Raw genomic sequence first — 22,011 nt, 5'->3', positions numbered from 1 at the left:
CTCTCCTGCTTTAAACCCTTTCGTGGCTCCCCACAGCCTGGCATTAGAAGCCGCCCTCGCCCCCATCATGGTCTGAACTTCCTCCAGCCTCGTGGCCGGGCCTCCTGGGCCTGCACCCAGCCCGGCTCCCGGCTTCTGCTCAGGCAGCTCCTCCTCCCAGCCTCTCCCTCTGCTCCCCAGCGCTGACCTGGATTTCAGAAGTTGGGGTGCAGTCGCCTCCACCTCCCAGCAGTCCGTGGGCTGCGCTGTGCCGCCTGCCTGCTCATCAGGCCTGGACTGGCTCCCTGGAGATGGGGCCGCCTCACTGGCCTGGGCACCTCTGTCCATCCACCCCTCCTTACTGCCCAGAGGCAGCCTGCGGGGGCAGTGAGCCTTCGGCGTGAGGATCACCCCTGCCTGTGCGGGCCCTCTTGGGTATCAGGCTGGTGTCTTCTGGGCTGCAGAGTCCCTGCTGACTCTGCCGTGGCCCCGTCCCGGACCTGCCTCCCCAGCCATGGGGCCTCTTCCTGGCTGTCTCTCTCTCTGTCTGTTGCCCTGAGTGTTCAGAGGCCCTGGCCCCTGCACCTTGGCATCAGCTGAGCTTCAGGAGCCAGGAGATGCAGGCCTGGGGTGCGCCCTGAGGCCCATGTTCTCCAGGTCAGGGTATCGCGCCCACTGCAGGGCCAGTAACAGGGGTGGGAACACCACCTAGAAGCCATGCTTACCGGAAGCTCCCACCTGAGGCCACCCTATCTGTGACCAAGTCAGGTCTGGGCTCCCCTCACCACTGGGTATCTCCACCCTAGCTTCTACCCGCTTTCCCCAGACCCGCCCTCCTATAGCACCTCTTCCCACGTATCCCATCTCAGTCCCAATCTTTCCACCTCCCCAGGGCCTGGGCCATCACCCCATCCTTCAAAGCTCCAAAGTAGCCACCTGGGGCAGAGGACTGCGTCTCCCTCGTACCTCCCACCCGTCCTCCCCCCATCACCTGGTCACAGGTCCTACCTGTACTCCTTCCTAGACCCCCTGGATTCCATCTCCTTAGAGGGGTCGGGGGTCTTGCCAAAATATAACCCTCCCTTAAAGCCCTTCTCTGCAGGTAAGATTCTTCTGAAATAAGGAAGAAGAAGCATGTGTGCTCTCAGCATTCAACATTTGCCTAGAAGAACTAGTTAAGTCAATAAGGCAAGAAAAATGAATAAGAGGTATAAATATTGGGAAGGACCTGATAAAAATGTCATTATTTGGAGGTGATGGATTACCTGCTTAGAAATAGCTTTCTTAAACTCCAGAAAAGCCTATTTTTAAAAGGCTCTTAACCGGACATGGAACAATGGACTAATTCAAAATTGGGAAAGGAGTACGTCAAGGCTATATATTGTCACCCTGCTTATTTAATGTCTAAGCAGAGTCCATCGTGTGAAATGCTGGGCTGGATGAAGCACAACTGGAATCAAGACTGTCGGGAGAAATATCGATAAACTCAGCTACACAGATGACACCACCCTTATGGCAGAAAGTGAAGAGGAACTAAAGAGTGTCTTGATGAAGGTGAAAGAGAGTGGAAAAACTGGCTTAAAATTCAGCATTCAAAAAACGAAGGTCATGCCATCCCGTTCCATCACTCCATGGCAAATAGATGGGGAGAATGGAAACAGCGACAGACTATTTTCTTGGGCTCCAAAATCACTGCAGATGGTGACTGTAGCCATGAAATTAAAAAACGCTTGGTCCTTGAAAGGAAGGCTATGACAAAGCTAGACAGCATATTAAAAAGCAGAGACATTATTTGCTGACAAATGTCTGTAGACTCAAACCTATGACTTTCCCAGTAGTCATGTATGGATGTGAGAGTTGGACCACAAAAAAGGCTGAGTGGCGAAGAATCGATGCTTTTGAACTGTGGTGTTGGAGAAGACTCTTGAGTCCCTTGGACTGTAAGGAGATCAAAACCATCAATCCTAAAGGAAATCAATCCTGAATAACTATTGGAAGGATTGATGCTGAAGGTGAAGTGCCAATACTTTGGCCACCCGATGCAAAGAGTCAGAAAAGACCCTGGTGCTGGGAAAGACTGAAGGCAGGAGGAGAAGGGCACGACAGAGGATGAGATAGTTGGATGGCATTGCCGACTCAACGGACATAAATCTGAGCAAACGCCGGGCAATGGTGAAGGACGGGGAGGCCTGGCGTGCTGCATCCATGGGGTCGCAGAGTCGGACACGACTGAGCGACTGAACAACAACAAAGAGGCGCTTAAAGCCTCGCTTCTTGAGGCTTCCTGGTGGCTCAGTGGGAAAGAATCCACCTGCCAATGCAAGAGAGGTGGGTTCGATCCCTGACCCGGCAAGATCCCATCTGCTGCGGGGCAACTAAGCCCTTGCACCCCAACTATCGAGCCTGTGCCCCAGAGGTCGGAACTGCAGCTACTGAAGCCCGCGTGCCTAGGCCCTGTGCTCCACAGCAGAAGAGACCACTGAAATGAGGGCGGCCTGCCCTCCACAACAGAGCGCAGCCCCCGCTGGCCAGAGCTGGAGAAAAGCCCCGCAGCAATGAAGACCCAGCATAGCCAAAAACGAATACATAAGAACCAATTTAAAAAAGGCTTCCCGTAATACAGCAGCAAAAGATAGCCCTTGTCCCCACCCCGCGCTGCCGTCACCCTCAGGAGAAGCACACCCTCCTGCTCAGCACGGCATTCAAGGAAGCACCTGGCCCCTGCAGGTTCCTCTCCTACCCTCTCTCTCTCACTCACTCGCTCACCCACTCTGGTCACTCGGATGCACTCACGTGTCCTCCACACCTTTGTACAGACTGTTCTCTCTGCCAACAGTGACCTCACTCTCACCTTCTCCAGCTGCTTCACGGCTCCTTCACGGCTCAGCACAGGCGGCTCCTCCTGCAAGAAGCCTTCCCTGACCACCTGAGCCCCAGACCACAGTCAAGACCTCCTGCTCCACGCCTGGTTCCTGACCTGTGCATGACTTCTCCCATGACTGAGGGGCACTTCCAGGGTCTGGGGTATCTTCCCCTTGACCAGGAGCCCCCCAAGCAGGGAGTGGGCCTGACCTAGTGTCTAACCATGGCAGGCGCCAAGGAAAACAGATAAGCAGTTTCATGTAGGCGCCTCAGCCCATGGGTGTGCAGCCACTTTTGTGACTGTGGTGTCCCCTGGTGTGTGTGTGCCTCGGAGGGTCTGTGAGTGGCTCTGTCTGTGAGTTTCCATCTGTCTGCATGTCTTCATGTCCCTGTCTGTCTGCTTCCTATCTGTGTGTGTGTGTGTTCATTGTGACTTGAGCTGGCATACTGCTCTGGGCTCTAAGCTGAAGCCGATAGCCTGGAAGGCCACTGGCAGAACCGGAATTGTCCTCAAGCCCTCGAATCCCCGCCTCCTGCCCACAACACCCCAGAGGCCCTCCTCCTCTACCTGCGTGGACATACCTGCCGGATGAGTAGATGCTGGGCCCCAGGCAGAGCAGAGCCACCAGGGGAAGCCGGCGGGGCCGGGCCCTCAGAGCAGGACCCGGGCGATGGGGCCCCTGAAGCAGCCAGAGGGATTGACCCACGGCTGGGGCTTTCCAGCTGCAGTCACGCAGGCCGGCCCCAGCCCCACCCCAAGCCCCACCCTCCACCAGGAGCCCTGCTTTCACTTTGAGATGTCCTCCCCCCACCCCCCGCCCTGCTCAGAGGCAATCATGCCAACCTTTGATTCCTGCAGCAGTGTGGAGCCCAGCCCAGGCTCAGGTCAGGGGCCTTGGTGGCTGTCAGCTTAAAAAATACTCACAGCCTAAAAGTTGAGAGTTGCATTCCATTTGGTGGGAAGTTTTCGGACTTCAAGCCTGGGAAGCAGCACCTCAAGTACTCTGAGAGAACTGCTCAGAGAAGGGGAGCAGGGGACTGGTTATATTGAAGTTTTGCAATGAAAGGTAGTCTTGTTAAAGAAAACCAGATATCCCAAGTCACGAACTTTGGCACTTTTCTGTGTGGGAAGACACAAGAGTCTGTCACTGAAATCATTGCTTTCATTGGACCTCAGCTGGCAGGGCCGGTCATCTGCTCTTCACATCCTGAGCTTCCTTCCTTTTCTCAGGCCTCACTGTCGGGAGTGGCTGTAGTCTGATGGTTGCTAGATAGCAGGTATTCTTGTGTCCCCTTAGGGCTCACAGGTTCACACTGGAGGGCTGCAATTGCGGTCAACTGTGACACCCTTGTTTACTGATATGACAGGAAATATTCCATTGCTCCTTCCCAGGTGGCTCAGTGGTAAAGTTGCCAATGCAGGTGACCCGGGTTCGATCCCTGGGTCAGAAAGATCCCCTGGAGAAGGAAATGGCAACTCGCTCCAGCATTCTTGCCTGGGAAACCCCATGGACAGAGGAGGCTGGCAGGCTACAGTCCCTGGGGTTGCAAAAGGGTTGGACACAGCTTAGCGACTAAACAACAACAACAGTTTCACAGGGTGAAGGAGAGGATGAGGGGGTAGCACTCTGGGGTCTGTAGGGAGCTGACCTTGCTGGGGACGGCTGGGACAGCCCGTCCCCCGTGGTCAGACTGAGGCTCAAAGGAGCAGGAGCCAACCGGCTGGAAGTGGGCACCCAGCCCACGGTGTCCAAGCCCAGAAGGACCCTTCCCTCCAGGGCGGAGTCGCCAGCACCAGCCCTGTGCCCTGCCAAGCTCATCATGAGAGCCCCTGTGCCCTGCCTGGTGCTAAGAGCCCCGAGGGCAGACATGGGGGACCGAGAGCAGGGAGGGACACGGAGACAACACAAGGAACATTGTAAGCCACGCTTCAGCAGCTGGGAGGAGGACAGATCAGCTCTCACTCAGGGACGGGGATGGATGGCAGGGGTCAGCCCATGAGGGACGGCGCAGAGGTGGGCCTGAGACTGATCAGCCACGAGCACGCAGCCTACTTCCCCACGGTGACTCCAGTTAAAGACATTTAGTGGGAAGGGTCACTGAAACTTCCCAGAAGAGGTAGGCCCCACACCTTCCTGGGGGGATTCCGCTGCTGGCGTCCTAGGGGAAAAAAAACTTAGGGAAAATCCAGGGAGGACAGATCCAGGCCTGTTCACTCGGGCTGGAGCCACAGGGCCATGGCGCAGAGCAGCGGAGGTGCTCCAGATAGCATCCTGGAGACAGCAGACACAAGCCTGTGGACCATCCCAAGGCTGCCAACGCAGACATTCATTTTCTCGAAGTTCTGGGGGCTGCAAGGTTCCAGATCAAGGTGCTGGCAGGGCTGGCTTCTCCCGAGGCCTCTCTCCTGGGCTGCGGATGGCCGTCTTCTCCCTGTGTCTTCACATGGTTATCATCTGTGGGTCTGTGTCCTGACCGCCCCTTCCCATAAGGCCATGTTGGACTAGGACCCACTAAAATGGGCTCGTTTTAACTTGTTGTGGTTGTTCAGTCCCTAAGTCGGGTCTGACTCTCTGGGACCCCGTGGCTCTTTAAAGACCCATCTCCAAATACAAACCCACTCTGAGGTCCTGGGAGTTAAGACTTCAACAGAAGGAAGTTTGGAGGACAAAGTCCAGCCCACAGCAGACTGGAAGGCACCCACGGTGCTGTGGCGCCTTGCTGTCGTCTGCAGACAGACCATGCTGTACCTGGAGCAGCCAGCACCTCCTCCAGGAAGCCCTCTAGTTTCCTCTTGAGTCATTAGATCCTAGAGCCCTGGCTTCCCCTCTGTGAGGTAATCAGAGTCCCAGCTCAAGCCTGTGAGGCACTGGCTACTTGGGTGAGCCGTCTGCCAGCTCAGGCTAGCCTGCCTGCCGGCTTCCTGTCCCATGCATCTCTCCAACGGTCAGAAGCTAACAGATCAGAGGGCCAAGCACAACTCTTGACAGAAGGAGGGGTCCTCGAGGAGACCAACCAGGGCTCTTTGGTGGGAGCCCTGGGACTTTGTGGGGTAGCTGGTCCCCACCCATGTTGCACTGGGTCACCAGCTCAGAAAGGCACAGGAACCTGCTACATGGCAGGCAAGTCCAGGTCTCTGCCTCTGAAGACTGGGTCTTCCCATGGGGCCACGCGTGGGCACTGGAAGGTCCTCAGTCCACCCCTCCTGTCCTCCAGCTCAACGAGGCTCATCTGGGTGCTGGGACCTCCCGTTGTGGGTCACCTCCACTTCAGAACCCAGGATGGGGGAGCTTCTCCCAGAGCTCCCAGCTCCCAGCTGCACCCCACCCCTGCCCAAACCTGTGCCCACTTCTCAGCACGAGGCTGGGATGTTTCTTTTGTCCTATTTCTAGGTGGTTTCCCCCAACTTTCTCAGTAAAATCCTGTCAGCAAAGTCCCAGCCTTGTCTCAGAGGAGCCCTGGGCACAGGGCTGGTCTGGCCTGAGTCAGGAGAAGGCTGAGCCGAGGGGCAGTTGGAAAGGGGCACACAGCTGGGGACCCAACGAGGAGAACAGGCCCTGCTGCCTCATGCTGGACTGCACCGCCTTCAGAGAGGCAGCCCTGAGTCTGCCTCAGGTAGTTGTTGTTGTTCAGTTGCTAAGCCCTTTCTGACTCTTTTGTGACCGACCCCATGGACTGTAGCCCACCAGACTCCTCTGTCCATGGGGATTCTCCAGGCAAGAATACTGGAGTCGGTTGCCACGCCTTCTCCCAGGGGATCTTCCTAATACAGGGACGAACCCAGGTCTCCCGCGTGGCAGGCAGATTCTTTACCGGCTGGGCCACCAGGGAAGCCCAAGAATACTGGAGCGGGTGGCCTATCCCTTCTCCAGGGGATCTTCCCCACCCAGGACTCGAACTGGGGTCTCCTGCATTGCAGGCGGATTCACCAGCTGAGCTACCAGGGAAGCACCCAGCCTCAGGTTATTTCTCCATAAAACGAGGTTGCTGTTGGGATCCAGTAGGTTCACCTCGGCAGAGCACCTGGCGCCCAGAACTGGAAGGGGAGAGACAAAGACCACACCACCAGAGGCCTGCCCGCGCCCTAGAGGCTCCTGGGGAGGAGCCAGGCTACCGCACGCTGAATATAGGGGCCCAAAGTGCCTGAATTCCAGCTTCACTGCTGCGGGGCCCAGGACAGAGCTTTGCCTGGGAACAGGACACCGAGGCTGCGGTCTCTGCCCCTCACCGGCTATTGGCCTGCACGAGGGACAGTGTCTGTCTCCAAGCCTGGATCTCTCAAGCCGGACGCTGCGTTGCTTAGGTGTCCCTGGCCCGGCCTGCCGGTGGGCGGGGCCGTGGGGACGGGGCGGGGCGCCGGTGGGCGGGGCATACGTCTGGCACCGCCCCCTGCACCTATCACGGCTTCTCGCAGGTCGATCGCCTTGCGTGTGGACTCAGCCCGCTCTGGTCGCTACAGGGCAGGCCCATAGGGTAAGGCTACTCTGCCCCGCCCCACCGGGCTTCCTCCCTGGGGCTGACTCCCCCGTTCCCCTGCTCCCGGGGCACGACGGGGTCCCGAGACCCCCAGTTGAGGCGGCGTCTCTTCCCCCGATCTGCCTTGATCGGTGGTGAGCTCGAGGGTGGCGTTGTGGGCACTCTGGCGCTTAGGTCCCAGGCGCACCGGGAATTCTGCCTCAGCCCGGCTCTTTATCAGCCGCGGGACCTCTAGAAAGTCGCTGTGACACCCTGCCCAGGAGGGGCGAGAATGAAATCTCAGCACCATCCCCCGCCACACACACACATTCCGCACCCGGAAACCCCTGCCTGGGAAGGACTCTCGGCTTGCTCGAGCCCTGGACCCAAATCCCCCGTGTCCGCAAGCCCTGGCAAGGCTTTCTGTGAAATGTCTGTCCCCTGCCCCCTTGTGGAGGCGACAGGAAGGGCCGGAGGAGGACCGGAGGGACCTTGAAGGACAGCCCAATCCCCCCAATCCCCCACCCTAAGAGGAGCCAGCCTGGGCCCTGTATACTGGCCACAGGTTTAAAATTAAAGCTGGCTGCCAGGCAAACTTCTGCACCTCCGCCTCCCACCTCTCCTGCATTTGGGGGGTGGGCTATTTTTAGAAGGCAGGCGGGTTGGAAAGTGCTTTATTCATCTGGAGGTTAGCGAGGCCTGCAGGAGAGAACAGAGGGGCCTGTGTCTCCCTCTGCCTCCTCCATGCTGACTCTGACCTTGCACCACCCACTGGGCCTGTGGATTTACTGAGCTAACATTTACTCAGGGCTCCCCTTGGCGGGCCCTGAGCTTCCTCAGGCCTGGATCAGGCCTGGGGTGATGGGAGAGAGGGTGGCACACCTGGACAGTGAACCCAGGCAGTGATCAGGTTTCCGCGCCCCAGGTGCACCCTGACCAGTCAGCAGAGCCAAGAAGCCATGTCGCTGGACCCCTCGGAGGGATAGGCCCCTCACGTGGCTCAGGAAGAGGTGCTACCCAGTCTCCCGCATGGACTGTCTGTCTGGCTGGATGGTGGCTTCCCAACTTCAGGAGTCCTGTGCTAGTTGAGGCCAGCACTAGCCTCGGGCACCTCAGTTTCCCCATCTGTACAATGGGACTATGCAAGATTCAAGCTGGGACAGGGCACCCCACCCAGGTACCATTCCTGTGTCCTACTGCACTCAGAGTGGGTAAGGGGTGACAGGAGGAGTCCTGCCCTCAGGGGTCAGCCAGGACTGGAGGCCCCAAGCAGAGGTGGGGAGGCCACCTGGAGGACGCTGGTCTCAGCCTCAGCTGAAGTGGGGCGGAGGGTCTCGGCAGGGCGCCACAGGAGCGGACAAGCCACCCCCACGTCCAGTGTGGGACAGCCAGTGGTCACTCTGGTCTGGCAGCCTGAGCTCTGAGCAGAAACCCTCGCCCGGAAGGTCACTGGCAGGACCCAAATTGTCCTCAGGCCCTGGAGTCCCCACCCAGTGTGCCCAGTGGCCACCAGGAAGAGCCTTTATTTGTGCTTCCCTCCAGAGAAGTAGGAGGGGTGTGATCCAAACCCTGGGCTGCGGCTGGGAGGGGGCGGAGGAGGGCGGTACTGGTGGACCTGGTGAGGCAGGGGGGGTGGTGGTCAGCTGTGCCCACTGGGTGCCCGGGCAGGCCCAGGCCTCTCAAAGCGTCAGCCCAGCCCCTCCGAGGCAGAGGCCCCCTCTCAGCTGTCAGAGCCCGGGGACGGCAGGATCCGGCCGGTCCTTGTCCTACGGCCGGGAGCAGGGGTCCTGGCCCATGGAGCTGGCACGCTCGCCATCAGGAGCCTCCCCCGGTGATTCTCCTGGCGGACGTGGTGAGGGGGCTGAGGAAACACGCAGGCCTCTGTGTCGGCGGGACACGCATTTCTGACAGGTCTGCCAGGAGAGGTGTGAGGGTGGGCAGGCCACAAGCTCCCCGCCGGTGAGGGGGCAGGGGGTCACTGGGTGCATGGTTCCCGGTGCAGGGGGAGGGCAAGGCCAGGCTCCAGAAGCAGGAGAACCTTGGCCCCCGGCAAGGCCACCAGTTCGAGGGTGGCCAACTGGGCAGAGACCCAGGGTCCTCCCCAGAGCCCAGGTCTCAGTGGTTACCCAAGGGGCAGGCCCCAGGCAGACCTGTCGGAGGTTGAGGGGACTTTCGGGAGAGGTGGCAGTTAAGGTGCAGACAAGCTCCTCTGGGCCCAAGCTCTGGGAGCGGCGGACCACAGGGGCTGCAGGGCTGGGCCAGGGGCCGATGGCGGAGGAGAAGAGGGCAGGCAGGGAGGAGCAGCCCCATCTGAGGCCAAATCCCCCAGGACTGACCCCTCGGGGGCTCAGGGGACAAAGCCGCCCAGGGCACGGCTCACCCCTCGAGAACGCTTCCCGGGGGCCCGGCCAGCTGTTTCTCCTACGCGGCTGATCCCTCTCCTGCCCACACATCCTCCTCCTAGAAACTTCCCTGGCCCTGGCAGCCCTTCGGCCTTTAACCAGGGCACCCACACCAGGACAGAAGCCTGCCACCAGCTTCTGCACCCCCACCCACCCTGCCTTGCACCCATACCCTTACCCCTTCCAGGCCTTAGTGGGCAATGCACACTTGTCCCAAAGGTGATGAATCGTGAGAGCAAGGGGAGAGGGGCCGGGACCGGGTGTTGAGAGGTGAGAGCAAGGGTGTACCTGTGTGCCAGGCCTGGGGCCACATCTGGACGGGGGAATCGCCTGTGAAGATGGTGGGGAGGGTGGCAGGGAAGGCCAGGCCAGGCGGTGCCCAGGCGACAGGAGCTCACGGGGCGGGCAGATAGGTGGGGTGCAGGCTGGCTGGAGGGGTGGAGGACCAGGCGTCTGACCTCTCCTGGGACCCCTTCAGGCCGCCCCTCACTCACCAGCAGCAGCCTGGCTCTGGGCAGACGCCCTCTGGGCGCCCTCTGGAGGCCAACGCAGCTCCCCGCTCTCCACCGCACCCAGCTCGCTGGGTTCCACCACGATCGAGGGCAGCTGCTGGCCCAGCCCAGGGCCCTTCTCCTGGGCACCCACCATAGCCTGCAAGGGGGGTAGGCAGGGGGTCAAAGCAATGGCAGGCCTGAGCTCCCCACGGCCTGCCACTCCTGTCCTGCATTGTCCACGGGGAGAACAGGCGTCCCTAACCTGCCCAGTCTCCAGGGCCAGGTGAGCTCTTGTGCGTGCATGCACATCCCCCAGAGGGTCGCGGCCCTCCCCCTCCCACCCCTGGAACTGGGGCACTCAGCGCCTGGGCCACACAGATCCCACCTGGGCTCGGCCCTCTGCCCGTTTCACAGAAGGGCCTGTTATGCGAAAGGCCAAGGTCACACAGTGAGCGAGCTCAGGGTGTTTGCACCTCCCTGGCAGGCAGCCTCCCGCATCCCACTGGGCCCCTTCCTGGGGTCTCTCTTATGGGCCCTTGGCCTCCTCCCAGCTCAGGGGAGCTGGGAAGCTGTTGCTATGGCAACCTGAGCAACTTCTCCGGGCTCATTGTTCAGTGCTCACAAGAGCCTGCGGGAGCTGCCTCCCCAAGCCCTCCTGGAGCCCTCAGCATCTCCGCCTCCCATTCAAGGCCTTCCAAGGTAGAGGCCCCAAGACGCCCCGTGCTGTGCGCAGACCTGCAGCCCTAACTCTCCTGCGCCAACCCACCTCCATGCCTTTGCTCCTGTTGGTTGGGCTTGTCCCCAACCTCTTACCCAGAAGGCTGGCTGCTTGTGCACTCTGCCTTCCCCAAAGACATGTCTAGGCGGGGAAGAGCAGGCACACGGCTGGCAGGACTTTGCTAAATGGCCCTCGCACCTCCCCGCCCCCGCCCAGCGGAACCATCTGAACACGTGTTTCAGTGCACTGTCTGATCAGCCTTTGAACAAGGTACCGCAGAGATCCTGAAGTGTGTCACTAGGCTGGGACTTCCATGGGATCAGAGGGACAAGACCAGCGACCCCACCATGGCCCAGTGACTGGATCTCCTGGGCCTCCCTGCTGGCCTTGCCTGTCCAGGGACTCCTCCCTGCCCAACCCCCCTGAACCCCTCTCCCCCTCACCCTGCCAGTCTCCTTCCCGCCCTCCTCCCGGAAGCCCTGCTGGGCCCCACCCAGGGCCGCTCCTCTGCCCAGATGGTGCAGGAAGACCTGGGCCAGTCGAGTTTGGTGTCCAGCCTCTCCATCCGCCCCCCAACCCCCTGCCAGGAGGGCAACCCCAGGCTCCAGACTGGCCCTTGGGCTGGACCCCCTCAGGGGCCCGCTGGCCCCGACAAGGAGAAGAGCCCAACTCCAGACTCAGAGCGGCAGGCCTGGGCCTCTTGGGCAAGAACCTCCCTTGTCAGCTCCATCAGCATCTCCTGCAGGAGCTGAGGCGGGAGCAGGAGGCCCTGGCACGGCCTCACCCAGCAGAGAGGAGACTGACCTGGGCGCAGGCCCTGGGCCCCCAGGGCTGGCTGGGGAGCTCCCTGAGTCAGGAGAGCTGGGCCTTCAGTGACTGTGCACATCATACTCCTGCGGAGGGGCAACCGCCTCCCCCACCCAGATGGGTAAACTGAGGCACGTGCTGCCACAGGCCAGGGCTTGAGAGCGGCAGACGGCCGGTCCCCAACCGCACACATACCTCTGCCGGGCCTCCGGCCTGCTCGTCTGAGCCCAGCTTGGGCGCGGCAGCGGGCTGGGGGCCACTCATGCTGCAGCTGCTGTCCAGCTGCACAAAAACAAGGAGCAGAAGCGGGGTGCATGTTAGGGCCCAGCTGCAGTGCCCCGTCCACTCCCAGAAGCCCCACACTGCCCCAGCCCGCAAGCACCCCACCCCAGGCCCGCAGCCACTGCCCAGGCTGGGCCTCCACCACTGCGGCCGCCCGCCCAAGCCACCATCAGGGAGGCGCTGGACAGGTCCCACGTTGGGGGCCCTAGGCTGTGGCAGGAGGGCCCACTCCTCCCTGAGAACAGATGCCCCACACACACACCCGAGGCCCCACCCTCAACCCCCACAGCTGAAGGGAGACTGACCCTCTGTCTGCCTGTGGCCACTTCCCCTCAGGCCAGGCCCAAGCGCCAGGGAGTCCGGCTAGAGACCACACAGCGAGGGCGCTGGGAAGAGGGGCCCTGCCAGGACTGCTGGGCACCAGATTCAGACGCTCCACCTGCACCAGGCTGGGCTGGGTCTGGCGGGCAGGCAGCTAACTTGGGCACCGGCTGGCAGGCAGCAGGAGGCCTCTGACAAGGGGCAGGAGTGCTGGGAGGGTGCCAGGCAGAGGGAGGGCACTGGCCAGCTGGCTGCAAGGCTCCCAATGCCCTGCTGGTTGTGGGGGAGGGGTGCTGTGCACACCCAACAAGAGGTAGGGGGCAGCTATTCCAGGAAATGAGTTCCTTTGACTAAAACCCAGCTTGGGTCAGCTCAGGTCCCGCTGGGACCCAGGGATTCTGGGGGGTGGGGGGTGGGCCACGTGTATGCAGCATGGGGCCTCCAGGGCGGTGGGCAGCCAACATACCCATCCGAGCCTCCACCCAGGCACAGAGCACGCGAGAGCCCTCCCCCAGGCCCGAGGCTCCGGGTCACCCCTTCCTGGGATTCCACCCCAGGATCCCAGAAGCTCAACTGGAGCCCAGGGCAGCCAGGACCAATCCCAGGAAAGTGGACTCAGAGATCCAGACAGATGCCATAAAGACCGGAGGGAGGTGCAGAAAGAACCGCGCGGGCCACAGAGAGGACGCACGGATGACAAAACTAGAGATTCAGAGAGACGACAGAAAGAGGTGAGAGATGATGGAGACGCAGGAGGAGAGAGGGCGGCTGATGGAGATAGACGGTGGAGCCAAGGGGGCGGCGGGTGGCGGGCGGCGGGCAGACGCCGGAGGGCTGCCTCCCCGCAGCCTGGCACCAGGGGCCCCTGCCAGTGGGGCATCCCCGCAGCGAAGGCTCGGCCACCCACACCTGCAGCGGCGGCCAGGTGTGGCGGGCCAGCCGGCAGAGACGCTGCTCGAGCCCAAAGCCCGGCAGCCAAGGGCTGGCTGTGGTCCCCACACCTCCCCTTCTCCGGGGAGCGCCGACTCAAACCCACCCTTCGCCGCTTCCTGCTCTCCCAGACGCCGCGCACTGTGGGGCGCGGGCCGGACGAGGGTGGGGAGGGGGCACGCCCCGCGTCTCGCTCACACTCACCGCCGGCGGGTGCTCGCGCAGGGCCGGCACTGTCTGCTCCGCCGCTGCCAGTCCGCCCGCCCTGGATGGCTCCCCGCCTTCCTCCCGCACGCTCTCCGCCCACAAGCGCTCCCTCGCCCGGCCCCTCGTCCACACTCGCGCTCCCAGGTCCAGCTCCCAGGTAGCACGCCCGCGCCGTCTCCCCCCTTGCCAAAACCGCAGCCCCCCAGCACCTGATCCTGGTCACTCGAGGCACGCAGCCTCAAGTTTGAGGTTCCGGAATTCAGCGGGGCGGAATTCAGGGCGACTAGATAGATCAGAGCGAGGACACGCTCCAGCTGGAAGGAGGAGTGAAGAGGACAAGGGGCACACCCGAGTGTGAGGGCCAGTGTGTGTGTGGCGGGAGAGCGTCACCACACCAGGCCCCTCTTCATCCCTGATTCCAGTCCCCCAAAGGGACAGTCTCATTCAGCCAGCGTGTAGACCTGACACCTGAGGCCAGGATGCACGCCTGTTGGTCCAACCTTCCACCATCCGCACCTCACCTCACCACCATCATCTACCCAACATCCAACACCCAGCCCACACCCACAATCCACCATTCAGCATCCGCTACCCAGGCACTGTCATCTACTACGCCCATCTATTCATGTCTCTTCTACCATCCAATCATCATCCAACCACCAGCCAACCTCAGCCATCCGCCATGCGTCCCCCACCACCAATAAACCAACAACTGTCCCATACAACCCACCACCTAACTTCCACCATCCAAGTTCCATCCACCATGCTTCCATCCACAGTTTGTTGTGATCCACACAAAGGTTTTAGCATAGTCAGTGAAGCAGAATTGGATGCTTTCTGGAATTCTTTTGCTTTTTCTATCATCCAACAGATGTTGGCAATTTGATCTCTAGTTCCTCTGCCTTTTCTAAATCCAGCTTGAACATCTGGAATTTCTCAGTTCATGTACTGTTTAACTCTAGGTTGGAGAATTTTGACCATTACTTTGCTAGCATGTGAGATGACTGCATTTGTGCTGTAGTTTGAACATTCTTTGGCATTGCCTTTCTTTGGGGTTGGAGTGAAAACTGAGCTTTTCCAGTCCTGCGGCCACTGCTGAGTTCTCCACATTTGCTGGCGTATTGAGTGCAGCACTTTCACGGCATCACCTTTTAGGATTTGAAATAGCACAACTGGAATTCCATCACCTCCACTCGCTTTGTTTGTAGTGATGCTTCCTAAGGCCCACTTAGCTTCACACTCCAGGATGTCTGGCTCTAGGTGAGTGATCACACCATCGTGGTTATCCGGGTCGTGAAGACCTTTTTTGCACAGTTCTTCTGTGTATTCTTGCCGCCTCTTCTTAATCTCTTCTGCTTCTGTTAGGTCTATACCATTTCTGTCCTTTACTGAGCCCGTCTTTGCATGAAATGTTCCCTTGGTGTCTCTAATTTTCTTGAAGATATCTCTAGTCTTTCCTATTCTGTTGTTTTCCTCTATTTCTTTGCACTGTTCACTTAGGAAGGCTTTCTTATCTCTCCTTGTTACTCTTTGAAACTCTCCGTTCAAATGGGTATATCTTTCCTTTTCTCCTTTGCCTTTCACTTCTCTTCTTTTCTCAGCTATTTGCAAGACCTTCTCAGACAGCCATTTTGCCTTTTTTGCATTTCTTTTTCTTGGAAATAATTTTGATCCCTGCCTCCTGTATAATGTTATGAACCTCTGTCCATAGTTCTTCAGGCACTCTATCAGATCTAATCCCTTGAATCTATTTGTCCATTGTAAGGGATTTGATTTAGGTCATACCTGAATGACCTAGTGGTTTTCCCTACTTTCTTCAATTTAAGTCTGAATTTGGCAATAAGGAATTCATGATCTGGGCCACAGTCAGCTCCTGGTCTTGTTTTTGCTGACTGTATAGAGCTTCTCATGTTTGGCTGCAAAGAATATAATCAATCTGATTTCGGTGTTGACCATCTGGTGATGTCCATGTGTAGAGTCTTCTCTTGTGTTGTTGGAAGAAGGTGTTTGTTATGACCAGTGCATTCTCTTGGAAAAACTCTGTTAGCATTTGTCCTGCTTCATTTTGTACTCCAAGACCAAACTTGCCTGTTACTCCAGGTATCTCTTGACTTCCTACTTTTGCATTCCAGTCCCCTATGATGAAAAGGACATCTTTTTTTTTGGTGTTAGTTCTAGAAGGTCTTATAGATCTTCATGCTGCTGCTGCTAAGTCACTTCACTCGTGTCCAACTCTGTGTGACCCCATAGACGGCAGCCCACCAGGCTCCCCGGTCCCTGGGGTTCTCCAGGCAAGAACACTGGAGTGGGTTGCCATTTCCTTCTCCAATGCATGAAAGTGAAAAGTGAAAGGGAAGTCGTTCAGTCGTGTCTGACTCTTAGCAACCCCATGGACTGCAGCCTACCAGGCTCCCCCGTTCATGGGATTTTCCAGGCAAGAGTACTGGAGTGGGGTGCCATTGCCTTCTCCGATAGGTCTTCATAGAACCATTCAACTTCAGCTTCTTTAGCATTAGTGGTTGGTACATAGACTTGTATTGAATGGTTTGCCTTGGAAACGAAACAAGATCATTCTGTCATTTTTTGAGACTTCACTCAAGTACCCCATTTCAGACTCTTTTGTTGACTATGAGAGCTACTCCATTTCTTCTAAGGGATTCTTGCCCACAGTAGTAGATATAATGGTCATCTGAATTAAATTTCCCCATTCCAGTCCATTTTAGTTCAGACTGGTTCAAAATTGTGAAAGGAATACATCAAGGCTGTGTATTGTCACCCTGCTTCTTTAACTTATATGCAGAGTACATCATGTGAAATGCTGGGCTGGATGAAGCACAAGCTGGAATCAAGATTGCCGGGAGAAATATCAATAACATCAGATATGCAGATGACACCACTGTTATGGCAGAAAGTGAAGAGGAACTAAAGAGTCTCTTGATGAGGGTGAAAGAGAGTGAAAAAGCTGGTTTAAAACTCAACATTCAAAAAACTAAGATCATGGATCCAGTCCCATCACTTCATGGCAAATAGATGGGGAAACAATGGAAACAGTGACAGACTTTATTTTCTTGGGTTCCAAAATCACTGCAGATGGTAACTGCAGCTGTGAAATTAAAAGGCACTTGCTCCTTGGAAGAGAAGCTATGTATATGAGAGCTGGACCATAAAAAAGGCTGAGTGCCGAAGAATTGATGCTTTTGAACTGTAGTGTTGGAGAAGACTCTTGGGAGTCCCTTGGACAGCAAGGAGATCAAACCAGTCAATCCTAAATGAAATAAGTCCTGAATATTCACTGGAAGGACCGATGCTAAAGCTGAAACTCCAATACTTTAGCCACCTGATGGGAAGAACTGACTCAGGTGAAAAGACCCTGATGCTGGGAAAGATTAAAGGCAGGAGAAGGGGATGACAGAGGATGAGATAGTTGGATGGCATCACTGACTCAGTGGACATGAGTTTGAGCAAGCTCCAGGAGATGGTGAAGGACAGGGGAGCCTGGCGTGCTGCAGTCCATAGGATCACAGAGTCAACAACAACAAAATGCATCCGTCCATTCACCACCCCCCCCCACCACCATTCACCAAGCATCAGTACACCGTGAAAATACCCTTCAGTCCTAAATTAATTCAGCATCCATCTATCCACCATCATTGACTGTCTAACAGCTTTCCATCTATTTAACAACTGTCTATCCATCTATGGATGATGTATTCATTCCCCGCATATCTGGTTCTCAGTCACTAATCCAGCACTACTGCCCGTTTACCTGAATTTACCCCCCACTCACCCATTAGCCTCCAGCCAGTCAGTCACAGTTGGTTGTTGTTTAGTCACTAATCTTGTCTGACTTTTTTCGACCCTATGAACTATAGTCTGCTAGGCCCCTCTCTCCATGGGATTTCCCAGACAAGAATACTGGAGTGGGTTGCCATTTCCTTCTCGAGGGGATTGTCCCGACCCAGGGAATCAAACTCATTGGCAGGCAGATTCTGTACCACTGAGTCACAATTCATCTATCCACAATTCAGTCACCAGTCACGCCCCATCCCTAACCCATTCATATGTCTATGGAGCCACCATCTACCATCCACCCACTTCTTATCTCTGTTCACCACCCATCTAGCCATTCATTGCCCGTCTCACAATGTCCTCCATCCATCAATACATCATCCAGCCATAATTCATTATTCATTCAAAACCCATTCGTGAATCATCCACCATCTATCCGTATTCATCCACTCTAGAAGAATTCATCGAGTGCCCTCTGTACACCAAGCGTTAGTTTAGATGCTGGGGATAGAGCAGAGAGACAGCACTGAGATCCATCCACCATCACAAACCACCCAGTAATTATCTGCACATCATCCCCCATTCGTTATTCACTGCTCACTCAATATCACCTTCATCTATCATCCATTTGCCGTCTACCAATCTTCCTCCCTCTATACATCAAGCCGTCGATTTATAATATGCTGCTGACCATCTACCATCCGTCTGCAGTCTCTCCACCATCTTCCCATCCACCACTCACCTTTCATGCATCTACATTCCAAGATGCATCTGTCATTTAGCCATCATTGATTCATCACCTAATTGACATCTCTCTATCCGCTATCCACCTTCCATCTACATGTCCACAGTACACAACCCATTATCTGTTGACCCAGCAACCATCTATTGATTTGCCATCCAGGCACCATTCAGCCACCATTCACGGTCCATCCATCAATCATGTATCCATTCACATGTATCTATTAATACCATCTAGCCATCCATTCCCTGTGGCTCAGAGCCTTCACAAGCATCCCCTATTTATCCTCCATCCAACCATACTCCCATGATTCAGTTATTGAACAAGCATCCGCCACTCACCACTTATTGCCTATAATGCACTATCTGTAGATTATTTCAGTATCAATCAGTCCAAATTTAGTGTCCAAGTTCACCCACCCTCCATCTACCAATCTATCCACTCATCGTCACTTAACTGCCATTATAGATGCATCCACCATCCGCCATCCTCTGGCCATCAGCACCAGTATCTGCCATGCTTCCAGCACCCAGCCAGCCACTATCTGCACACCAGCCTCCCATCCATACACACATTCTGCTTCCGTCATCCATCCCTTAGTTCACCTCCCCGTCCAGTCATTCATCCCCCACTAGCCACCTATCCACTGAGTGCCTTACCCATCCATCATTCTGCCATGCATTCATCTATCATCCTTACATTATATTTGTGTTATCCATACACATAAATATGAGTAAATCTTTACTTCTATTTTTCCACCACCCACCTCCACCCTTCACCAATCCACTCATCTCAACAGTCTTCTGTCCATGCATTCATAAACTAAGCACTTATTTATTAATAACTGTTAACAGTAAACATAAATATCAAACACTTATTACTCAGTGCTATTGCGGGATTCTAGAATCATCAAGATGAAATAGATCCCATCTATATTCAGTCTGATGAATTCAGTCTGATGGCTCAAAAAAGGGAAATGTTACAATAGCCAAGACATAGAAAGAACCTAAATGTCCATCAACAGATAAATGGATAAAGAAGATGTGCGCACACACACACACACGTGTGCACATGCTAAGTCGCTTCAGTCGTGTCCAACTCTGGGCAACCCTGTGCACTGTAGCCCGCCAGGCTCCTCTGTCATGGGATTCTCCAGGCAAGAGTACTGGAGTGGGCTGCCAAGCCCTCCTCCAGGGGCTCTTCCCATCTCAGGGATCAAACTCGTGTCTTTTACATCTCCTGCACTGACAGGCAGTTTCTTTACCATGAGCACCACCTTGGAAGAATAAATATATATACTGTGGAGTACTACTCAGCCATCAGAAAGAATGAAATAATGAAATAATTTGCAACAACATGGATAGACCTAGAAATTATATACTAAGGGAAGTAAATCAGACAGGGAATGGGAACATCATATGACATCACCTATTTGTGGAGTCTAAAATACCATACAAATCAGATGCATGAAACAAAAACACACGTGCAGATACAGAGAGCAGCCTTGTGCTTGTGGGGGTGGGGAGGGAGGGACTGGGAACTTGGAGTAGCAGAGGCAACTATTACATCTGGGATGGAGAAACAGCAGGCCATACTGTGTAGCGCAGGGAATACAGTCAGTGTTCTGTGACAGACCATGGTGAAAAATATATATATATACCATTTCCTTCCCCAGGGGACCTTCACGACCCAGGGATCGAACCTGGATCTCCTGCACTGCAGGCAGACGCTTTACTATCTGAGCCACCCTACCATGCTATATATACATATTCATCTGAATATCTGGGTCACTTTGCTCTACAGAAGAAATTAACACAACATTGCAAAGAAAATAAAAAAATTTCAATAAATTTCAATAAATTTTCAACAAATTTTTCAATTTATTCAATAAAATAAAAATTTTTTTTAAAATGGACCAGGTCAGACAGAGAATGATCAATGTAAAATGTATATTGTGTCCGAATCTCGGTGTATCCACCCTCTGGCCCCGGGGTGGCCGTAGCTCTTTGCACCAGTTTCCAAAGAGGAGGGCCGGGGAGACGGCATCAGGGCAGGATCAGCAGAGGCCTGATCTGGGCAAGGCGGCTGCAGCACGGGCCACCTGATGATGTGGGTGAGAAAAGAGGTGAGGGTGTGAAAAGCGGCTGCAGAGACGACGCGATGCTGGGAGGAGCAGCCAGGGGACTGGTCCCTGATGATAGCGGGGAGCTCTGGGAGCGTTTTAGGCAGCTAGGTCCCCCAGTCAGCTACATGCTGAGACGGGACCCCCATACACACATCCACCTCCTCACTGGACAGAACTTGAACCCCAAGGATGGTGGGGTGCTGTTTTAGGGTCATGCAGCAATGCTGGGACAGGCTCTGGCTGCAACTATGCTATTAAAACACCCTGGCACCCTGTGTCAGGAGAGTGCCTGCTGGCATGCCCCCCCACCCCATCCCCCAAAAGGCCATGTCACTTCCTTTCCACCTGGGCGGGATTTTCTTTCCCTCCTTGTTAACGAGGGTGTCAGCTGTCACCCAAGGTGCTGGCTTTCACCCAAGGTGTTAGCCGACAAGGGCTCCTAAGAGGGCTCTCGGGAGGAGCTCAGGGCCACTGAGGCTCCAAGCCCCGATGGAGGAGCAGCGGACTGGGGACGGGGAGCCTCTTTAAAGACAGACCTGGAGGCCCAGAGCTGAGCCCACAGCAGCCATCTTTGGGGCTCGTCTTTGCCTCCAGCCTCCGATTCTGCTTCTCCCCCTCCCTGCTGCCCTCCACCGTGGGCCCTTCTCCACTAGGGGCAAACAGATCTGCAGGCGGGAGCTGTGTGTCCCGGTGGCGCCCAGCCTTTGCTGTGTGCCCTTGGGAGGCCCTGCCTGCTCTGGGCCGTGGTGTTCCTGCCAATGGAGTAAGAGAATGTTGTGTCAAATGAAGAGTAAGGACCAACCATCCCTGAGGCTCCCTGGCCTCGGCGAGGCTGCAGTTCTCCTCCTCCCGGCCCCCTCCCCTACACGTACCCTCCAAAGCTTGCTTGAATGGAGGCAATGGCACCGCGCGGCTTGGGGCACTCAAGAGTGGGTGGAGGCCGGGCTCTGGGCAAGGGAGGCTTGCTCTTGGCGCCCTCTTGTGGCGATTCTGGAGTAAAACACCCCAAACTCCTGCGAGGGCCACAAAACAAGAGCAAAGGGAAATTCCGGTGTTAATTTAACGTGAGCACCGTGGTCCAGGGCTTCCCTGGTGGTTCAGACAGTGAAGAATCTGCCTGCAATGCAGGAGACCCAAGTTCGATACCAGGGTTGGGAAGATCCCCTGGGGGTAGGGCAGTGGCTACCCACTCCAGTATTCTTGCCTGGAAAAGCCTTTGATCCCGTCCCTGGGATCAAAGAGTCAGAAACCACTGAGTGATGAACACCTCACTCTCACCTTTTTCCTATACTTTGTCCTCACGTGCTGATCTTCTGTGAGAGGCAGGGCCAGGACGGAGTCCCTCTGCCCTTGGTGGGCTGCTGGGCGGAGGGGCCTAAGTAATGAGCCCAAGAGAGGAGTGGACGGGCCCTGGGGATGGGTTGACAACGAGGCAAGAGACAGGCCCCGGCCGGAGCTGGAGGGAAGGGCCCTGAGGAGGGATTTCCAACCGTCTAGCTCCAACACTGCATCCCCAGCCCCTAAATTAGACTGGCTGACCGCACAATGTTTCTGGACGTTTCTCTTTAACATAAACAATCCGATTTCAGCCTTTTAAATGCAGTAATAAGGGAAACGCACCAACAGAGGGAGCCCCTGGAGGCACCGGCGCCATTCCCAGCCGCTCGAGGTCCCCAGGAGCCGCCGACGAGGCCATCAGTCCCATCACAGCACCCCTCGAGGCCTGCGGCGTGTCCACCCAGGATGAGAGCCGCGCCAGGACAACTGGGGGACAGATCCCCCGGGGACAAGTGGGGGCTGAGGGGACCTGTTCTCCCAGTGAGGCTGCAGTGGGGATGGGTGAGGGGCACCCGGGCCTACCCTCAGACCCGAGCTGCCCTCGTTGACCTGCACTGCGG

At 56.4% G+C, this 22,011-nt stretch overlaps 1 protein-coding gene across 1 annotated transcript; it reads right to left on the bottom strand.

Annotated features, from left to right (window-relative positions):
- Positions 1–9,062: 9,062 nt before the first annotated feature.
- LBHD2 (LBH domain containing 2) lies at positions 9,063–11,981 on the bottom strand. The gene is made up of 3 exons (XM_068990995.1): positions 11,913–11,981; positions 10,193–10,349; positions 9,063–9,157 (listed from the first exon to the last, which is right to left on the bottom strand). The coding sequence occupies exons 1-3, from the start codon at positions 11,979–11,981 to the stop codon at positions 9,063–9,065; spliced, it is 321 nt and encodes a 106-aa protein (XP_068847096.1).
- Positions 11,982–22,011: the final 10,030 nt, after the last annotated feature.

Source organism: Capricornis sumatraensis, chromosome 19 (genome assembly GCF_032405125.1).
Source record: "Capricornis sumatraensis isolate serow.1 chromosome 19, serow.2, whole genome shotgun sequence".
Classification (NCBI taxonomy): domain Eukaryota; kingdom Metazoa; phylum Chordata; class Mammalia; order Artiodactyla; family Bovidae; genus Capricornis; species Capricornis sumatraensis.
Note: the sequence above shows the minus strand (reverse complement) of the source record. Positions and strands in the feature narration are given on the sequence as shown.